This window comes from Stigmatopora nigra, chromosome 1 (genome assembly GCF_051989575.1).
Source record: "Stigmatopora nigra isolate UIUO_SnigA chromosome 1, RoL_Snig_1.1, whole genome shotgun sequence".
NCBI classification, from domain to species: domain Eukaryota; kingdom Metazoa; phylum Chordata; class Actinopteri; order Syngnathiformes; family Syngnathidae; genus Stigmatopora; species Stigmatopora nigra.
In genome coordinates, this window is record NC_135508.1 from 2,351,270 (window position 1) to 2,374,596 (window position 23,327).

A 23,327-nucleotide genomic window follows, 5' to 3' on the forward strand; every position below is an offset into this window, starting at 1 on the left:
TTTCTTATGTGCCAAAAAAATGCAGTAGATCCTCCATCCGGACTACTATGATGTTTTTGCTTGGTGGTGCTTTTGTGCACCTGTTATACGTTTCTTTAAGCATTTTTAAAGGGGCACGCCTACTTCGCGGAAAAGCACTTATTGCGGGGGGTTCCCGGTCCCCATTAACCGCGATAAGTGAGGGAACACTGTAATGTATACAGGGGGGGTAAAAAAAATGGAATTAAATTCAAATTAAGCATTTTTGAAGGGGAATCCCTACTTGGCGGAAATTCACTTATCGCGGGTGGTCCCGGTCCCCATTAACCGCAATAAGCGAGGGATCACTGTAAATATGTTGTGTATGTATACCCGGGTTCCACTAAAGTATATTTCCACGCAAAATGAATTTCCCCAGACTCCCATACACCCATACAATTAGATTTAACCCATCTTTTATGCCATGTTGCCTCAGAAAGGCGTAAAAAATATGCTGAAACAATTCAATGAATTGAAGCCGAAGAAAAAAATACAATTTCCACCCACGTAACCCATTTTAGCAAAAAAAAAAAAACGTGCGTGTGTTTCCCTGCAAATAATACAATTAGCGCAAAATAACATCTTCTGGAGAGAAAAGGATAATTCTGATAGAGCAGAAAAATAGGCTTTGACAGACTGAATTAGCCACGCTTAATTAGCAACGTGGGTTGTAAAATAATTGGTTTTAGCTCGTCTATCGGTGCGATTGTTAACAACAGTAGACTGCCTTGGGTACATCCTTTTTAATGGAGACTGACTGATTGAAGCTGAGATCAACAAGTTATATATGCACGCCCACTTTAGTTAGTTAGACAGCCCAAGCACACAAAGTATCGTACATGACACGCGCTATCTAGTCAACGTGCCAACATATCCAATTAGCGAAAACATACTGCAATTCTGTGGAGAGTATTTAACTCTAGATTTAATTGGAAAACAAATTAAAGGTTCCTTTCGTTTTTCATATGCGGGAGGAGGGCTGACCTGAGCGTTTTAATTGTGGCACATCTGTATGTTATCACGAACCGTATGACAGTAAAGTTCGTGTAAGTATGAGGAATATTGCTTAAAAATGAAAAAAATGAAGAAAGAGAGATGAAATATGAAGTTGTTTGGGTTTTTTTATGCGAATTTTTTTGAAAATGGTCAATTTTGCTTGAATTTAATCTGGGTTTTTGAGTTCTTTGTTTTATAACACAAAAAAATAGAAGATAAAGTGCCATTTTTACATAAATAATTGTAAATTTTAAACCTATTTTTTGTTTTTAGTTCAAATATCATTTTGTAAAATCTAAAAATATATAATTCAAATGAAGAGTATAGATATATATTAAATTTTCATGATTTTTCCCCTTTTAAATCAATAATTTGTCATTTTTTAACCAATTTTTCTGTTTTTAGTTCAAATATCATTTTGTAAAATCTAAAAATATATGGTTCAAATGAAGTATGAGGAATATTGCTTAAAAATGAAAAAAAAATGAAGAAAGAGAGATGAAATATGGGGTTGTTTTGGTTTTTTTATGTGAATTTTTTTGAAAAATGGTCAATTTTGCTTGAATTTAATCTGGTTTTTTTTTGAGTTCTTTGTTTTATAACACAAAAAAATAGAAGATAACAAAGTGCCATTTTTACATAAATAATTGTACATTTTTAACCTATTTTTTGTTTTTCGTTCAAATATCATTTTGTAAAAGCTAAAAATATATCATTCAAATGAAGAGTATAGATGTTTATTACATTTTCATGATTTTCCCCCTTTTAAATCAATAATTGTAATTTTTAAACCAATTTTTCTGTTTTTAGTTCAAATATCATTTTGTAAAATCTAAAAATATGTAATTCAAATGAAGAATATAGATGTATATTAAATTTTCATGATTTGCCCCCTTTTAAATCAATAATTGTCATTTTTTAAATATTTTTTTTGGTTTTTAGTTCAAATATCATTTTGTAAAATTTAAAAATATATATAAAAATAACTAAAATAAACATCTTTTAATTTGAAATAAATGGCGAGATAAAATATGAAGTCGTTTTTTTTTTTTATCGGAATATTTTTTTTAAATGGTCAATTTTGCTTGAATTTAATCTGTTTTTTTTGAGTTCTTTGTTTTCTAACATAAAAAATAGAAGATACCAAAGCGCCATTTTTTAAATAAAGATAAGTAGTTGTCTTTTAATTTGAAATAAATAGCGAGATAAAATATGAAGTCGTTTGGGTTTTTTATCCAAATATTTTAAAAAATAGTCAATTTTGCTTGAATTTAATCTGTTTTTTTGAGTTCTTTGTTTTCTAACACAAAAAATAGAAGATACCAACCGCCGTTTTTAAATAAAGATAAGTAGTTGTCTTTTAATTTGAAATAAATAGCGAGATAAAATATGAAGTCGTTTTTTTTTATCCGAATATTTTTAAAAATGGTCAATTTTGCTTGAATTTAATTTGTTTTTCGAGTTCTTTGTTTTCTAACACACAAAAAATAGAAGATACCAAAGCGCCATTTTTAAATAAAGATAAGTAGTTGTCTATTAATTTGAAATAAATGGCTAGATAAAATATGAAGTCGTTTGGTTTTTTTTATGCGAAATATTTTCTTAAATGGTCAATTTTGCTTGAATTTAATCTGTTTTTTGAGTTCTTTGTTTTCCAACCCAAAAAATAGAAGATACCAAAGCGCCATTTTTAAATAAAGATAAGTGGTTGTCTTTTAATTTGAAATAAATGGCCTTCAGCAGTGAAGCCAAAGGCTGCTGATAGCATAAAAGAACGTATTAAAAATGGCGCCTGAAGATAATATGGCTGCAGAAACGACAAAAAAAAACATGTCTACAAGCTACATAAACTGAAATTCTTTCTGATGGCTTCAATTTACACGGGTTGCTGCAGGTGTCCATGTTCATCCTTGTCAGGCCTTGATTGGGTTTTTAATTAAAATGAGCTACCGCGGTAATTTTAACTTGTTATGTGCTGATAAAATGGGTATCAGAACTGGCAACCTCCGTCCACCCAATTTTAGGAGTTCCCTTGGCCACTTTTTGGAGTTTTGTGGAGTGAATGAGATTTACCCAAAAACTGACATAAAATGTAACAAAAATAACAGAGTTCATTTTATGGGTGCGGCTTATATGCGAGAAAATGTAACAAAAATAACTCCGGAATTGAATTATTGTTTTTATTGTTATTACACAGGTATAATGAGATTCAAAGCTTTCACTTCGTGGATTCCCTGCAGAATTGCTCCTAAATATTATTCTATCGTGCGACCAAATAACAAAAAAAAAAAAATAGTTCAAAACGCCACTTTTTCGCTTCACACTTATGACATAGATTACGGTAATCCAGTAATTTCACATTAGTTTGAATTCAGTTTGCACAATTTCCTAAACCAAGGGTGTCAGACTCGGGTTGGTTCGCCGGCCGCTTTAACGTCAAAAAAATGATGTGGCGGGCCACATTTGGCCCCCGGGCCGCCACTTTGACACCAGTTTTTTTTTTATAAGTGGATTAAAAGAACTGGATCAAAAGCTCTGAATATTTAGTTTTTTATAGATCTAAAAAAATGTTTATTTTAGCTTTTTATATATATTTTTAGATTTTACAAAATGATTTTTAAACAGCAAAAATTGATTAAAAAAATACAATTATTGATTTAAAAGGGGGGAAATCTTTTTTAATCATTAGGTTCCATAAAAGTGGAAAACAAGAAATATTTTTATATATTTTTAGATTTTACAAAATGATTTTTGAACTAAAAACTGAAAAAAATGGATTAAAAAATTGCATTTATTGATTTAAATAGGGGAAAATCAGTAAATATAATATACATCTAAATCTTCATTTAAATTTGATCCTAAAACAGAAAATCAGCACTCATGATTTACTTTCCCGGGCCACACAAAATGATGTGGCGGGCCACATTTGGCCCCCGGGCCGCCACTTTGACACCAGTTATTTTTTTTTTATAAATGGATTAAAAGAACTGGATCAAAAGCCCTGAATATTTAGTTTTTTATAGATCTAAAACAATGTTTATTTTAGCTTTTTATATATATTTTTATATTTTACAAAATGATTTTTAAACAGCAAAAATAGATTAAAAAATTACAATTATTGATTTAAAAGGGGGGAAATCTCTTTTAATCATTAGGTTCCATATTAAAGTGGAAAACAACAATTATTTTTATATATTTTTAGATTTTACAAAAGGATTTTTGAACTAAAAACTGAAAAAATGGATTAAAAAAATTGCATTTATTGATTTAAATAGGGGAAAATCAGTAAATATAATATACATCTAAATCTTCATTTAAATTTGATCCTAAAACAGAAAATCAGCACTCATGATTTACTTTCCCGGGCCACACAAAATGATGTGGCGGGCCAAATTTGGCCCCCGGGCCGCCACTTGGACACCATTTTTTTTTTAAAATAACAACAACCATCCACATGCACAGCCTTTACACACCTGCTAAATTGACCATTTCTCAGTCTCGCAGGTAAAACGCAACACTCTATAAATGTACAGTATTTGAACGTAAAATCCTATTTATGCGAAAATGTGGGTGACTTTGCCACTGTAGGAATAACTGGAAGACTCGTTTCTTTTAAGTAAAGCTTTGATTATTTTTTTTTCTTCTTCAGTAGGGACATTATAAAAGAAAATGTTCTGACATCCCGTCAGGCTATAAAATTGGTGAGTGAGTGTATCTTTTTCTGTATATTCTCTGTGACTGATCTGGCAAAAAATATAAACAGTGAGATTGGATACTTAATTAACAGTGTTGCCTGTTATTTTTAATCTCTGACGGCAACAGGGGAGACGAATAAGAACACAGACAGGCCTCAGACTTGTGAACCATGTAGAAGAGCTTAGGGAGACAAAGAGAAGTGAAATTGGAAAATAAGAAAGCTGGGAATTAAAGAAAAAGGAAAGTTGAAAGACACAAAAACACATCATGGCAAACTGAAAGACTATTTGTCATAGTTTATGTGGAGTGATTAATAAACAGACGCTTATCAGTGCCAAACCATATTGTTACTGTATTTAATTTCCTTACTTTGACTACAGATTATTGGTTAGATGCCATTTTGTTCACGACAAAATGAAAAAAGTGTTTAATGCTGTTGTGTTTCAGAGAAATCTCAAAATACTTCAAAGGTATTTGTCATGTGTTGTTATTTTTTTTCTAATCGTAGCTTAAAAATGTCTACAAAAAAATAATCGTCATTTAAGGTGGAAAATTTTAAAAACCTATAAAGGTAACATAGTAAGCATAATCGGTCAATCAGGTTTTTTATTGTATTTTTGTGACTATTTTCATCGTATGATTTTTTTTTTAGGGAAAATCAGGTAGAATGACGTAGACAAATATTTTTGTACCGTATTTTCACGACTATAAGGCGCACTTAAAAGTCTTAAATTTTCTCCAAAATAGACAGTGCGCCTTATAATCCAGTTCGCCTTATATATGGAAAAAACAGAAAACGAAAAACCACCGCTGTCGGATATTAAAAAAACACAAACGCCTGAACTGAAACAATACTGTTAAATATGCAGATGCCATTTTAGTTAAAAAAAATCTTCCATCTTATAGCTCCTCCCCCACTGCAAAAAATCCAAAACATCAACAATGGCTGGCTCTAGAGGTGACTGTAAAGTAGTGAGTGCTTCATACCTGGATGTCAATAGCAATTACCGTATTTTCACCACTATAAGGCGCACTTAAAAGTCTGACATTTTCTCCAAAATAGACAGTGCGCCTTATAATACAGTGCGCCTTATCCTACAGTGCGCCTTATATGGAAAAATGTCATTCATTGAGGGTTCCCCTTATAATGCGGGGTGCGCCTTATAGTCGTGAAAATACCGTAACTATTTTTTCTTAAATCTGCAATACTAAAAATATATTTTTGTACTCCTGTGATTGAGTATGATTCCAAATTCCTAAAAAGAACTATAAACCACTAAAAATGAACCAATTGAAAGAATCATTCATGAGTTTTACGACGCAGACGGGGCGCAGACACTAACAGAATCCTGCCTATCAATGACCTCCAATCGAACAAGTAGGGATTTCAAGTGCATTTGTTAATACAAACATAACTCTTATGTTATACATCTTAATCATAACGGGTAAAAAACTTCCCTAAAGTACAGGTTATAGAGTTGTTATACGGCGTACACAATTTGAAATGATAAAAAAAACATAGAAATCACGGGAAAAACATATAAGTTGACAAGTATGAGACAATAATAGCATAGCAATCTGGTTTAAAATACAAATTACAAGCATAAAAGACAGTTTTCTATGTTTTAAATATATATATATATATATATATATATATATATATATATATATATATATATATATATATATATATATATATATATATATATACCCAACTTAAAACTACTACTGCGAGTCTGATAAGACACACTGTGTATTCATTATTTATCACGCCAAGTGTTTTCCAGAAAAAAAATAGTTTTGTTTTAGATTTTTGCATTACGCAATCCATTCTCTATCAAACTGATGTCATGGTAAAATATCCGGATAGGACATTTTTGTGGCCTCGTATGGTGGTATTTAATACTTTTTTAAAACTTAAGTGGGCTTGGTACACATGTATTTTTGTCCACATGCCAAAAACATGCTTCAAAAATTCAAAGATGGCGCTCAATTCCAGATAGACAATAAATGAAACTTTAAATAGTGATCGCCATTGGTAAGAATTGAGATTTCTCCATGTTATGGTTTATGAAAGGTCCACGTTGAAATGCCGGAACCAGAGGGAGTGAATGCATTGTTTGTATCTGCTTAATTAAAGGTAGCAATTAAAACACTTATCATATTAGCCAGGTTTGCCCTGGAGAATGTAGAAATTTAACCGGTTACAAAATGAGGAAAAGAACAGATCCATATCTATGACTGCTTATTAGCCAGAATGTTGTGTGGGTGGTAGATGTGAATTAAATGTGTGTGTGGGTGTGTGTGGGTGTGTGTGGGTGTGTGTGGGTGTGTGTGTGTGTGTGTGTGTGTGTGTGTGTGTGTGTGTGGTCAGTGCCTTGAGGTTTTTATCCAAAAAGAGGAAAAATTGTGTGTATCTTACCTCACGTTTGATTCCGTTTCGGATGCGGCTTGGTGGAATTTCTCCTTGCTCTGTTCATAGTTTTCCAAATTCTAAACAGATAAAAAGACAAAAATTTGGTCAGATAAATGTGTATGAATTCATACTTTATTGAGTTCTCTTTAATTCATGAATGGATCTTGATGTAATTTTATGGGTACTGTATTTTCTCGCATATAAGACGTATGTGTCGCAATAAAGTGACTAGGGTTAGGGTGTGTTTAAATACAAAATGGTTAGGGTTAGGGTTAAGGTTAGGGTTGGGGTGTGTTTAAATACAAAATGGTTAGGGTTAGGGTGTGTTTAAATACAAAAGGGTTAGGGTGTGTTTAAATACAAAATGGTAGGGTTGAGGTTAAGGTTAGGGCTAGGGTTAGGGCTAGGGTTAAGGCTAGGGTTAGTGTTAGGGTTAGGGTGTGTTTAAATACAAAATGGTTAGGGTTAAGGTTAAGGTTAGGGTTAGGGCTAGGGTTAGGGTTAGGGTAAGGGTTAGGGTTAGGGTTAGTGTTAGGGGGTTAGGGGGGTTGGGGTTAGGGTTAGGGTTAAGGCTAGGGTTAGTGTTAGGGTTAGGGTGTGTTTAAATAAAAAATGGTTAGGGTTAAGGTTAAGGTTAGGGCTAGGGTTAGGGCTAGGGTTAGGGCTAGGGTTAGGGCTAGGGTGTGTTTAAAAACAACATGGTTAGGGTTAAGGTTAGGGCCAGGGTCAGGGCTAGGGTTAGGGCTAGGGTGTGTTTAATTACAAAATGGTTAGGGTTAAGGTTAGGGCTAGGGTCAGGGCTAGGGTTAGGGCTAGGGTCAGGGCTAGGGTTAGGGCTAGGGTGTGTTTAATTACAAAATGGTTAGGGTGTGTTTAAATACAAAAGGGTTATGGTGTGTTTAAATACAAAATGGTTAGGGTCATGGTTAAGGTTAAGGTTAGGGCTAGGGTTAGGGCTAGGGTGTGTTTACATATAAAATGGTTAGGGTTAAGGTTAAGGCTAGGGTTAGGGCTAGGGTTAGGTCTAGGGTTAGGGCTAGGGTTAGGGCTAGGGTTAGGGCTAGGGTTAGGGCTAGGGTTAGGGCTAGGGTTAGGGCTAGGGTTAGGGCTAGGGTTAGGGCTAGGGTTAGGGCTAGGGTTGAGGTGTGTTTAAATACAAAATGGTTAGGGTTAGGGTGTTTAAATACAAAATAGTTAGGGTTAGGGTGTGTTTAAATACAAAATGGTAAGGTTGTGTATAAATACAAAATGGTTAGGGTGTGTTTAAATACAAAATGGTTAGGGTTATGGTCAAGGTTAAGGTTAGGGTTAGGGCTAGGGTTAGGATGTGTTTAAATACAAAATGGTTAGGGTTAAGGTTAGGGTTAGGGTGTGTTTAAAAACATAATGGTTTGGGTCAGGGTGTTTAAATACAAAATGGTTAGGGTTAGGGTGTGTTTAAATACAAAATGGTTAGAGTTAGAATTGGAGTTAGGCCCATCTGTCAAATTTTTAAAGTCAATGTAACCCCCGGGCCAAAAAGTTTGCCCACCCCTGATCTAAACTCTTGTAAGGAGAACATTTTTGCAAAGTCGAATAAACTAAACGGTAGTGTAATCTCGTTGCACAATGAGCCCCTGCATACAGGCACAGAAATGTGGCACACCTGATTATACAATGCATAGAAAAAAATGCTAAACTGCTCGCTCTCTCTCTTTCTGTCCTTCATAGCTGCACCCGCTGAGGGGTGTATCAACAAACATTCGAGGCTCAATAGCAAACACAGCTTGTAGCACCCGTATGCCAAGCTGCCAGTCTTCCAAGGCCTCAGATTCACTAACGGGCTGCTAATTTTAGTCTCAGATCTGACACCAGAATTGTGGTGCAAAGATTCCCTCTAAGGCACCAGTGCCAAATCTGGCCCGCCGCATGATTTTGAAATGATGGAATTACGGGTTGGCTCCATTGGCCCCGCCTCCACCCTGACTTTCAGATGCAACCTATTGAGGGTTGTTTGCTTTTGTATTCCCTTCAAAATATTCCCAAAATGATGCACACTAATGTCCTCACAAAAGGATAATGCATGACCTCTTGCCAACAAGAAATAGTATATATGTACTCCTCTCGTATTAGCGAGGAAGCTCCGCCATTTGCACTAAGGTGAAAAAATACTGAAAAAATGCAAAGCTCCGCCTAGTGCTCGTGTAGAGACATTACACGAAATAGTTGGGGGGAGAGTGACATTGGCCATCATGTTCTTATGAGCAGCCTATCCTGTCCACTGTCTGCTCATAAATCTAAATTTGTCTCGTATCTCAAGGTAAATATTTGTCCCAAATTTGACTCGTATCTCAAGATAAATATTCGCCAGAAATTAAACCCGTATCTCAAGATAAATATTTTTACCCGAAATTAAACCCGTATCTCAAGATAAATATTTTTACCCGAAATTTGACTCGTATCTCAAGATAAATACTTCCCCGAAGTTTGACTCGTATCTCAAGATATAATTTTCCCAGAAATTAGACCCGTATCTCAAGATAAATATTTGCCCGAAATTTGACTCGCATCTCAAGATAAATATTTCCCAGAAATTTGACTCGTATCTCAAAATAAATATTTGTCCAAAATTTGACTCGTATCTCAAGATCAATATTTGCTCAAAATTTGACTCATATCTCAAGATAAATATTTTCCCGAAATTAGACTCGTATCTAAAGATAAGTATTGCCCGAAATTTGACCCGTATCTCAGGATAAATATTTGCCCAAAATTTGACTCGTATCTCAAGATAAATATTTTGCCGAAATTTGACCCGTATCTCAAGATAAATATTTGCCCGAAATTTGACTCGTATCTCAAGATAAATATTTGCCCGAAATTTGACTCGTATCTCAAGATCAATATTTGCTCAAAATTTGACTCATATCTCAAGATAAATATTTTCCCGAAATTAGACTCGTATCTCAAGATAAATATTTTGCCGAAATTTGACTCGTGCCTCAAGATAAACATTTGCCCGAAATTGACCCGTATCTCAAGATAAATATTTGCCCGAAGTTTGACTCATATCTCAAGATAAATATTTGCTCAAAATTTGACTCGTATCTCAAGATAAATATTTGCTCAAAATTCTACTCGTATCTCAAATTACTCGTATGTCGAGGTACCAATGTATAATGTATATTATATTTCCTGATTTACCCCTTTTTAAATCGATAATTGCAATTTTTTAATCCAATTTTAGTTCAAAAAGGATTTTGTAAAATAGAAATATAAACTAAAAGATCACAACTTCCTAGCTTGGCAATTAACGTACTTAGCACCCCTGTATGAGGGTATGTGCAATTGTATATATATATGTGTAGTAATATTATTAATACTTCCCCCTCTCTGATTTCAATAGAACAAAGAGCTTACATTTGAACAGCAGTGTGCATATTTTAACAGTTTACTGCAAAATGTTAGTAGTTACATAGCAGTGGGAGGAATTGCTTTCCAACTAAAGGCCATACAAAGGTTCTTATTGGTTGGCACCTGTTGAGAAAGCCCCCTTTTTCTGTCCTGTAAATGTCATAGAGTTGAAAGGGTATGAACACAAATAAGGCTCCCTGCAGTGGCGGACTGTTGCTAAAATCTCTGATCTTTCACATTTGCAGAAACATCAGTTGTGTTTGCTTAACTTTTTTTTTTTTTTTTTTTTTAAAGATATTGAATGTATGTAGAGTGGTACCTCGACATACGAGTGCCCCGACATACGAGCAATTTGAGATCCGAGTAAAATTTCGGGCAAATATTTGTCTTGAGACAGGAGTAAAATTTTGAGCAAATATTTATCTTGAGAGACGGGTAAAATTTTAAGCAAATATTTGTCTTGAGAAACTAGACAAATTTTGAGCAAATATTTGTCTTGAGATACGAGTGAAGTTTTGGGAAAATATTTGTCTTGAGATACGAGTGAACGTTTTTAGCAAGCGTTTGTCTTGAGATACGAGTGAAATTTTGAGTAAATGTTTGTCTTGATATACGAGTAAAATTTTGAGCAAATATTTGTCTAGAGATATGAGTAAAATTTTGAGTAAATATTTGTCTAGAGATACAAAAACAATTTAGAGCAAATATTTGAGAAAAATTTTGATATACGAGCAAACAGCTCATAAGAACATCATGGCCACTGTCTTTCCCATTTTCAGCAATATTTAGAAGGGAATACAAAAGCAAACAACCCTCGATAGGTTGCACCTGATGTTATGTTCTGTTACGAGCTTGTTGCCGTGCAAAAAAGTAATTTGTTACTTTGTTAATAGATGACGAATTGGAACAAATAATAATGTTTTTCCAATCCAATATCCTGTTTTGGGTGTTTTTTCAGAAGGTTGGAACCAATTAATTAGTTTTTAGTTCATTTCTATGGGAAACGTTCATTTGAGTTTCGAGAAAATCAACATACGAGCTCAGTCCCGGAACGAATGAAGCTTGTATCTCGAGGTACCACTGTACTAATGTAAAGGATGCTCTTAAGGTGATTTTAACAAAACTTAATTCATGAGTGTATATTTATATTTACCCCTTGTTCCAGTTGTGCCACTTGCTCCTTGTAAAAAGCTTCAAGTGCTTTCAGTCGTAAATCTTTCTTCTGGAGTTCTTCAGCCTGCAAGAAGACAACCACACATAAAGTTGGATTTGATAAAAAATAAAGTACAACCCAGGCATAATAAACCAGTTCAAACATAACCACAGTCAATGTATTAATTGTATTTATCAGCTTTTTAAATAAGCATAGGTGTATAAAGTGAATATATAAAAATAGACAATCATTTGTGCTTGTTTTGACACATTTAACCAATAACAACGAAAAACACAAGAAAGTGAAACTAATGTATAAGACCAGATGCGTTGGATAGCATATTTATGCAAACTCATCCCAGAGTAAGAAAAATGAATAATCCAAGATATGTTAACAGTACTGTGAAGCATTAAGACAGATTTAACTTGGGGAAACCTACATACACTAGGAACACGATTCATCATAATTATCAGGGCTGTTGAACGTAAAATCAAAACAGATGCGTAGTCTGTACAAACTGAGGCCAAGAATAAAGTATTGTGATCTGGTTCATGCTTCCACCATCAAGGCACAGTAAAACTACTGTATTTTCACGACTATAAGGCGCACTTAAAAGTCTCACGTTTTCTCCAAAATAGACAGTGCGCCTTATAATCCAGTGTGCCTTATATATATATATATAAAAAACAGAAAACCAAAAACAAAAAACCACCACTGTGGGATATTAAAAAAAACACAAATGGCTGAAATTGGACAATACTGTTAAATATGCAGATGCCATCTTAGTTTACAAAATCTTCCATCATATAGCTCCTCCTCCACTGCAAGATTTTATACCAAAAAAATCCAAAACATCAACAATGGCTGGCTCTAGAGGTGACTGTGTAGCGAGTGAGTGCTTCATACCTGGGAGTCAATAGCAATTACCGTATTTTCACCACTATAAGGCGCACTTAAAAGTCTTAAATGTCTTCCAAAATAGACAGTGCGCCTCATAATCCAGTGCGCCTTATATATGGAAAAAACTGAAAACCAAAAACCACCACTGTCGGATATTAAAAAAACACAAACGCCTGAACTGAAACAATACTGTTAAATATGCAGATGTCATCTTAGTTTACAAAATCTTCCATCATATAGCTCCTCCCCTACTGCAAGATTTTATACAAAAAATTCCATACCTGGAAGTCAACAGTATTTTCACGACTATAAGGCGCACTTCAAAATCTTACATTTTCTCCAAAATAGACAGTGCGCCTTATTATACAGTGGCCTTATAATACAGTGCGCCTTATAATACAGTGCGCCTTATATATGGAAAAATGTCATTCATCGAGGGTGCTCCTTATAATGCAGTGCGCCATATTGTCGTGAAAATATGGTACATATCACATCAGGTTAGGACACTAAGTTTCGAACATGAGCGTAAGACGACATCTGTCATGCGACATCTGTCATTTTCTCCAAAATAGACAGTGCGCCTTAAAATCCAGTGCGCCTTATATATGGAAAAAACTGAAAACGAAAAACCACCACTGTGGGATATTAAAAAAACAAACGTCTGAACTGAAACAGTCATCATATAGCTCCAACTTCTAGTTTTATACTTTTTTTTCTACCAGTGGTGTATTTAGGATTGATTTTTCAGAATAAGTAGCCCTATATTTGACAACCCTGATCGGTAGAGCAGACGATGCACACAATAAATGGGTAAAAAATGACAGAAATTCCATTGCGATATTCTAAAAAGAACTATGAAAACCCACTTAGTCCTTCCCAGTGGGCATTGCATGTATGGTGTTTCTGTCAGATAAAATCTGCAGTCTATCCCCCCTTCTTACTACATTCTCCCTTTCTCATTATGTACTCCGCTGGGTTTATTTAACACATAGCTTCCAGCAAGACAATAACTTAGCACTCAATAATAACCTGACTTGTAATTAGAAGCAAGTTGCTACAGAGAGAAAGAGTAGGACAATCTACATCATTATATCTAACAGTATTTTTTTGGTTATATACATTTACAGCATTGTTAGTAGTGTATTTTCTCGCATATAAGTCGCATCCACGTATAAGCCGTACCCTTAAAATTGCCTTAAAATCGTTGAATTTTACAATTTCTCTCGTATAAGCCGCCCCCTGATTCACAATTTTCAATTCCATATTCATGGCCTGAACATAGACAAGTTCAAAAAGGAGGTCATGTGACCAGTACAACCAGGAAGTGTGTCTGTAGTATGTCTAGTTTGTCATCCCTAGGTAAGATGGCGGTACTCTGAGCGAGCAATGGCTGGCAAAAGAAAGTTTTTTCACTTTTTATGCAAGATACGGTTTATTTTTTTAATGAATTTCATTCATAGACGTTAAAATAAATCTTTTTAAGCGTTTTATTTGTATATTTTTTCTTGTTTTTGAAATAAATGACCATATCGGCCACAGTCTAAATTGTGCGCATATAAGCCGCAACCCTAAATACAGTCATCATTTTTTTTGGTGACAAATATGGCGTATAAGCGAGAAAATACGGTAAATGTATTCTTCCAAACTAATATCCTACTTTTCAGTGTTTTTTCGGGATGGTGGGAACTGATTAATTTGTATTTTACATTAATTTTGTTATTTTACATGGAAAAACTTGATTTGACATACGAGTGAATTTCCACCCAACCTCAGGTCCCACAAAGAATTAAGCTCTTATCTCAAGGCATCACTGAAATTTCACCTGACAAGTGTACAACTCTTACTGTACTCTTTTTAAACCATAAATTAAGAGTTGTACAACTGAAACTACGATTATTCCACAAAGTTTTTCAGCAAAATATTAAAATAGGGGAACAAAAATTTCTTATCCAGCTTTGTTTCTTTTTAAAACAAATCCACTAAAATAATACTCAATATTTGGGGGGTGTCGGAGCAAAGACGACATACAGTGCATGCTAGAGTGCTGCCACACACACACACACACACACACACACACACACCTAAACACACACTTTTGGGCCATTATCTTAACATGCAGAACCATATCAGTTCCTTCAGATCACAATTACCGATACAGGTATTGGCTTATCAGCACCTCCGTCTTTTCCTCTCCTGTCTGCTCTTTTGTTCAACATTTTTCAATCCACTATAGCCTCTGTTATCTCCTCAATACTCTCATTTTTCTCCAGTGCTTTGTACTTTTTTAATCCATCTTTTTATTTAAAAAAAACAACCCAAAAATCCCATGTATTCTTCTGCATTTTCCCTTCATTTCATTTATTCCACGGGTGTCAAAGTGGCGGCCCTGGGGCCAAATCTGGCCCGCTGCATCATTTCGTGTGGCCCGAGAAAGTCAATTATGAGTTCTGAATTTCTGTTTTAGGATCAAATTAAAATGAAAAGTATAGATGTATATTAATTTTCCCGATTTACCCCAATTTAAATCAATAATTGTAAATTTTTAATCATTTTTTCTGTGTTTTTAGTTCAAAAATCATTTTGTAAAATCTAAAAATATATTTTTAAAAAATCTTAAATAATCATTGTTTTATATCTATAAAAACACTGAATATTCAGGGATTTTAATCCAGTTTGTTTAATCCCTTTATTAAAAAAATATCTAAATATTATATCTAAAATGGTCTGGCCCTTAAAATGAGAAGTATAGATGTATTTTAAATTTCCTGATTTTCCCCCTTTTAAAATCAATAATTGTAATTTTTTAATCATTTTTTTCTGTGTTTTTAGTTCAAAAATCATTTTGTAAAATCTAAAAATAAATTTAAAAAAATCTAAAATAAACATTGTTTTATATCTATAAAAAACTAAATATTCAGGGCTTTTAATCCATTTATAAAAATAAAAACTCTAAATATTACATCTAAAATGGCACCCTTTCATTTTCTCCCCTTGTAAGCAATCTACCAAAAAAATGTAATAACTCATATAGACAACATACATTAGGCAATACGTATATTCTTTGAAAACATCCACCTAAAGTATGAAAATCCCCCCAAAAACTGCAACAGCTCGCCTTGAACTAGTTTCCACTCATTTCAGTTGCTTATTATCCAAGAACTCCAATTTCTTCCTAAATAAACAGTTGAAGAAGTACATGATAAAACAGGAGGGAATTCAGCATTTAATATATAACATGGAAATGAATCTTGTCCTCATCTACATCCGCTTTCATTTCACCAAGCGTGAACACAGCTGCTTCTTTCAAATGCATTACTAAAGTCTGAATAAGCTCTTCCCGAGTCAGAAAGACGGAGGGGGCGGGGCCACCAATGCCGGATCACCAGCTGACGACGTGTCATTAAGTGTAAACAAGGCAGGTAGGTAAGTCTAATCAAAGAAAACATCTGGATCGATTTGCAAGTGCGGCTTCACCAGCTGATTGGCTGACGAGAGAGAAATTGGAACTCGAGTACTATTCCTTTAAATGGAAGTCTTGGGGTTTAAATAAGGTGGTGAGTTGTTTCAGCACCAGGTGGAGCCACTTCAATTAAATATAGCCCTTACTTTTCAAATTTTTTTTTAGATCGTAATGCTTCATATTGCAGTGGTACCTTGACATACGAGTGCCTCGGACATACGAGTAATTTGAGATATGAGTAAAATTTTGAGTGAATATTTGTCTTGAGATAGGAGTAAAATTTTGAACAAATATTTTTCTTGAGATAGGAGTAAAATTTGGAGGAAATATTTGTCTTGAGATAGGAGTAAAATTTTGACTAAAATTTATCTTGAGATAGGAGTAAAATTTTGACTAAAATTTATCTTGAGATGAGTAAAATTTTGACAAAAAATTATCTTGAGATACGAGACAAATTTTCTGAAAATATTCATCCTGAGATACGAGTAAAATTTCGGCCAGATATTTATCTTGAGATACGAGTAAAATTTCGGCCAGATATTTATCTTGAGATACGAGTAAGATTTTGAGCAGATATTTATCTTGAGATAAGAGTAAAATCTTGGGCTGATATTTAACTTGAGATATGAGTAAAAAAAATTGAAGAAATATTTATCTTGAGATAGGAGTAAAATTTGGAACAAATATTCATCTTGAGATAGGAGTAAAATTTTGAACAAATATTTATCTTGAGATAGGAGTAAAATTTGGAACAAATATTTATCTTGAGATAGGGGTAAAATTTGGAACAAGTATTTATCTTGAGATAGGAGTAAAATTTTGAACAAATATTTATCTTGATATGAGACAAATTGTGAGCAAATATTTATCTTGAGATACGAGTACATTTGAGCAAATATTTAACTTGTGATATGATATAAATTTTGGGCAAATATCTTGAGATACGAGTAACATTTTGAGCAAATACATATCTAGGGAAAAAAACAAGATATTCCATTTATGAATAAAAATAATTTGGCTCAACTTGTCTTATTGTACATATTTGAAATATACCATATTTTCACGACTATAAGGCGCACCGCACTATAAGGCGCACCCTCAATGAATGACACTTTTCTCCATATTGAAGGCGCACTGTATTATAAGGCGCACTGTCAATTTTGGACAAAATTTAAGACTTTTTAAGTGCAACTTATAGTGGTGAAAATAGGGTAATTGCTATTGACTTCCAGGTATGAAGCACTCACTACTTTACAGTCACCTCTAAAGCCAGCCATTGTTGATGTTTTGGATTTTTTTGTATAAAATCTTGCAGTGGGGGAGGAGCTATATGATGGAAGATGTTGTAAACTAAGATGGCATCTGCATATTTAACAGTATTGTTTCAGTTCAGGCCTTTGTGTTTTTTTTAATATCCAACAGTGGTGGTTTTTCGTTTTTGGTTTTCTGTTATTTTCCATATATAAGGCGCACTGTATTATAAGGCGCACTGTTTATTTTGGATAAAATTTAAGACGTTTAAGTGCGCCTTATAGTCGTGAAAATACGGTAATCTTAAAGCACAATAATAAATATATTTCTATATGTTCAGTTTGAATAAAATAGAGCTAAAATGCAAGTTTTTAGGACTGTAAAAGAAGCTATTGGAAGAGAAGAGTCCATATCAGCAAAGATTAACAGAAGAACATGTGCAGGGGAAAAATAATAACTCAAAAATCATAAACCATAAAATAACTACTGCATCACCAAAAGCAGAAAAAATGGGGTTGTGTCCCTGCCAAAATGTCAAGGATGGTTTTGTTGCCCCCTGGTGGCCCAAAGTGGAGGTGGTAAGACCACCAATGTACTTATACACAAATAAATAAAAGTATACACTCTATTTTTCAGTTTTATTTAAGCATCTAAGCGGATTTAAAGTAGAAAAACTACCATTTTTGGTGTTCCAATATTTTTCATTTTTTATGGCATTCATATTTTTATTATGCTGTAAATACTTCCAGTCTGTGAATTTTTTGGTGGGACTTACTCATTTTTATGTAAGCCGATTTTTTATGACTTATAAATATTAATAAGATGAGTTTGGTTTAAATAGGACTACAAATGTAAGTCGTTTTTCTTTCTAGTGTTTAAATGGGACTACAAATCTAGAAAGTGGAGTTTTTTTCCTTCTTTAGAGTACAAGTCTAGATCATGTGAGTCTGAATGATTTTTTTAATATGAGCACAAATCGAAAAGTTGAGGTTTTTAAAGTAGAGTGAACATAACTTTGATTTTTACGATGAAAGAGCCATTTTTGTGGATTTGAGTGGAAAAAATTAGTGATATGACATTATGTATCAGTCAAAAGTCTCATTTTTAGCCATCAGGTGACTTGTATGTCATCTACATAATAGGTAAATATGAATATTGTACTTGTTTTTCATTCATATTTAAAAAAATACTGTGTTTTCTCGCATATAAGCCGTTTTAGTCACTAAAAAAATGATGACTGAATCGAGGGTAAGGCTTATATGCGCATAAATTAGACTTGAAATGCACAAACGCCATAAGCTATGATAATGCTATGATATGGTAATTTATTTCAAAATAAAAGAAAAGTTAAACAGATAAAACGCTAAATGAAATGTATTTTGACGTCTATGAATGAAATTTATTATTTAAAAAAATGCATTTTGAATAAAAATGGGTAAAAAAAAACGTACTTTTGCCTGCCATTGCTCGCTGAGGGTGCCGCGTTCCTACCTAGGGATGACAAACTAGACTGCTATGGACCCACTTCCTGGTTATACTGGTCACGTGACTTACATTTTGTATTTGTCTATGTTCAGGCAACAACCTTTCGGAATTTTTGATTCATATAATATCTCAGAAATAGCACGTGCGATGATTTTTCTTAAGATTTCCCCTTCAAAGTAAAACATTAGTACTCCCTATTAAAACGATGAATATGGAGGTGAAAATTGTGAATCAGGGGGAGGCTTATACGAGAGAAATTGTCAAATTCAACGATTTTAAGGCAATTTTAAGGGTACGGCTTATACGTGGATGCGACTTATATGCGAGAAAATACAGTAAGTGAGGAAAATCCCATTGGCTTCGTCTGATTTGTTTCCTGCAATGGGCAAGGCCATTTTGTGACACATTTTCGTCTTCTGTACAGATGGCTGTGCATGTGAACTTTAACTTTATTCGTGTGAAATATTTGTCTACGTTTTCTAAAGGTTTGCTGCGATTTTGCTTTGTATTAGTCACTAATACTAATAATTAGTGCAAAATAGAGTAAATTATCAAAATGTTAATTAACAAAATGTTCCTTTTATATTATGAACAAGAGAATAACATAAGAACATAAATAAAGTATGTGCAATTTTAACAACACAGTTAAACATATATTTAGGTGTGTTGTACATACACTGCGACCCCCTAGCGGATAATACAAAAACTACAAATTTTAAAGAAAATTCATATTTTTTTTTATACAATGCAGCTTTCTTCCCCGGGCCGTAGTACCAAACCACCAGACGGGTTGGATCCGGCCCGCGGGCCGTATTTTGACACCCCTGAATTGTAGAACCATGCATAAATCGCTGAGATAGGCTTAAGCACCCCTACTACCCTCTTGATGACAACCATTTCAGAAAATAAATATTCTAAAACCATAAATCTGACTTTTTACCACATTAAAATAACATTTAAAAAATGAGAAGAAATAAACTTCCCCCTACTTAAGCCTTCCAAGCACGAAAATATCCATTTATTTTTTTTCTTCCACGATAATAAGAAAATAGTCCATTTGAATTCCAAGTGAGTAAAACGGCAAGCTTCCTCACACACTTGACTTGCATGTGTGCGTATAAGAATGCACAAGGTAGGAAAAGTGTAATTACAAGGCGCCTTTGGCATCAAGCACGTCCAGTCTTGCTGGACTAGTTGTTGCGCTCACTATGTCCCTCTAGTGACTTTCTATTAACGGCGAGAGAATGTTGGAGTGAAGATAAGGCTTCTGCTACAGCCTGCCTTATCAAAAAGCCAGAGAGGGAAGAAGAAGCAAGCAAGGTGCAAAAAAATAAAAAAATAAAAACCGAAGAGTCACATGAAATAGGCCATGGCTGACGTGTAAAACAAGCTCTCCTCTTTCCTCCCAAGCAATCCACCACTACTACGCTACTCCTATCTCCAACGCCAGGAAATTCTCAGGGAGCAATTTACCACTTGCACTGTGCTGATAATGCGGTCTGCGGGGCAACAGGCTGGAGGTGATGGGTCGGGATGGACGGGGGGTGAAAGAGCAGGAGAGATACGGTAAAGCGGATGACGGTGGGAGGACAATAGAAGAATGTGAGGAAATGGTGGGAAGTGGAAAGTAGGGGTTTTGGGGATGGGAGGGAGAGCACCCAAGTGGAGATGAAGGGGGGGAAATGGGATGTAATTATGATCGCACTTTGGGGTGAAAAACTGGGGTTGAGAAGAAATTTGTCAGAATTAAAATAAAAACAAATGGCTGAACTGGGATAATGCTATTAAATATTCAGATGTGAAAATCTACCATTACAAAGCTCCTCCTCCACTGTAAGATTTTGAACAGAAAAAATCCAACATATAAATAAGGGCTGGCTCTAGAAGTGACTGTGTAGTTCCTTTAAAAAGAGTGCTAAATTAGCCAAAGCATTTTCAACCTGTAGAAGAGACTAAAGATGGAGATCTTACATATTTACATATGTTCATAAACATTAAGAACTACTGTGTGTATACATGTACATCAATGTGTATGTATGTATATGTATATGTAGGAATATGTATGTATGTATATGTTGGAATATGAATGTATATGTATATGTAGGAATATGTATGTATGTATATGTAGGAATATGTATGTATATGTAGGAATATGTATGTATGTATGTATATGTAGATATATGTATGTATATGTATGTATATGTATGTATATGTATGTATATGTATGCATATGTATGCATATGTATGTATATGTATGTATATGTATGTATATGTATGTATATGTATGTATATGTATGTATATGTATGTATATGTATGTATATGTATGTATATGTATGTATATGTATGTATATGTATGTATATGTATGTATATGTATGTATATGTATGTATATGTATGTATATGTATGTATATGTATGTATATGTATGTATATGTATGTATATGTATGTATATGTATGTATATGTATGTATATGTATGTATATGTATGTATATGTATGTATATGTATGTATATGTATGTATATGTATGTATATGTATGTATATGTATGTATATGTATGTATATGTATGTATATGTATGTATATGTATGTATATGTATGTATATGTATGTATATGTATGTATATGTATGTATATGTATGTATATGTATGTATATGTATGTATATGTATGTATATGTATGTATATATAGGTATATGTAGGTATATGTAGGTATATGTAGGTATATGTAGGTATATGTAGGTATACATGTGTGTATGTATATGTAGGTATATGTAGGTATACATATGTGTGTATGTATATGTAGGTATACATATGTGTGTATGTATATGTAGGTATATGTATGCATATGGTAGGTATACATAGGTATACATATGTGTGTATGTATATGTAGGTATATGTATGCATGTATGTATGTATATGTAGCTATATGTATGTATGTATGTAAGTATATGAAGGTATATGTATGTATATGTAGGTATATGTATGTATATGTAGGTATATGTATGTATATGTAGGTATATGTATGTATGGATATGTAGGTATATGTATGTATGTATATGTAGGTATTTGCATGTATGTATATGTAGGTGCATGTATGTATGGATTATATACATATTTCAGAAACACGCTTATTTATTTATATATTTATTCGTGTATTTATTTATTTATTTGTTAACTTAATTAATACCCATCTATTTATGTCTAAAATGTATTTTTCTTTGTCTGCATCCTCACCCTCTTGCTACTGTGACATCAACATTTCCCGAATACGGGATGAATAAAGTTATCCAATCCAATGAATATGTTCATTATTATTTTCCGTCTATAGGGGAGTAATATAGAGTGACGAGTGGGTTTAGTTGCACGTTACGAAGTGAAACATCAAGTTTTTATCGTCCCTAGCTTTTTTTCAATGCTTTCCATGGCTCAAATTTGATAATAAAACCTCCCAAAAAAATCCAATAACCTTCATCAGGTTGCTCAGTCAATAGTCCTTGTAATATATTTAATTGAATGTAAATTGAAAAGGTTTTGCAAATGATTAAATTCTGTACCAAGTGTCTTGTCTTCTCGGCCTCCTCCCGCGTCTGTTGTCTCTCTTGACTCATCTTTTTGATAATGTCCTCCTTCCTCTTTTCTGTCTCCTCTTTCAGAATCTTATTTTGGCGATCAGTCCTGGAAACACACACATGCAAAATCATATTTTCAGTGACAAGCTTCCATAAAAGTCTAAATTCCCTTGCCTTAATATAACCTACTACAATGGTTTTAACGTTAAATTCCTCAAGGGGTCAGCATAGACCACAGTTTGTTGGAGTGATTGTACTTCACTGAAATGATACTATTTGACGTTATTTATAAATTACAGATTGTTGCGCCTTGAGCAGCCATTTTGGCTCATTATAATATGATAATTGTGCAGTAATCTTCTTTGTTTTATCATGTATTGTAATGAAAACAAAGTGTAGCATTTTTTACGTGTTTTTTTTAAGTTAGTTAGTGAAGATATAAAGCATGAAATAATCAAAAAACATGAGTAGTTAACTTCTTTGCTTTGGTTATTGCACAAGTAGGTTTAAATGTAGTATAACATAAGATTAAAACTGTTTTTTTTTGTGTATAGGAATCAAAGTTAATTTAAATTAATTGTGTTAATGGTGAATTACAAACAATACAAATATTTTTTTCCATTGTAATATCCTGTTTTTGTGTTTTTTAGACGGCGGATACAAATTACTTTGTATTTAAGTCATTTCTATGGGAAACGTTGATTTGAGATAGGAATAAATTTGAGATGCAAATAAATTTGAAATGCGAGTAAATTTGAGATGCGAGTAAATTTGAGATGTGAGTCAATTTGAGATGCGAGTCAATTTGAGATGCGAGTACATTCGAGATACGAGTACATTCGAGATACGAGTACATTCGAGATACGAGTACATTCGAGATACGAGTACATTCGAGATACGAGTACATTCGAGATACGAGTACATTCGAGATACGAGTACATTCGAGATACGAGTACATTCGAGATACGAGTACATTCGAGATACGAGTAAATT

At 33.6% G+C, this 23,327-nt stretch overlaps 1 protein-coding gene across 2 annotated transcripts in view; it reads right to left on the reverse strand.

The window, feature by feature from the left end:
- The window catches only part of chchd6a (coiled-coil-helix-coiled-coil-helix domain containing 6a), a 38,193-nt gene that overhangs the window by 12,819 nt on the left and 2,047 nt on the right, over positions 1-23,327 (reverse strand). For both annotated transcript variants that reach the window (XM_077731318.1, XM_077731329.1), the window contains 3 exons: positions 22,320-22,440; positions 11,673-11,756; positions 7,133-7,203 (listed from right to left, as the gene is read on the reverse strand). In XM_077731318.1, the coding sequence (XP_077587444.1) occupies positions 7,133-7,203; positions 11,673-11,756; positions 22,320-22,440 (276 nt within the window). The remainder of the gene's footprint in view (positions 1-7,132; positions 7,204-11,672; positions 11,757-22,319; positions 22,441-23,327) is intronic.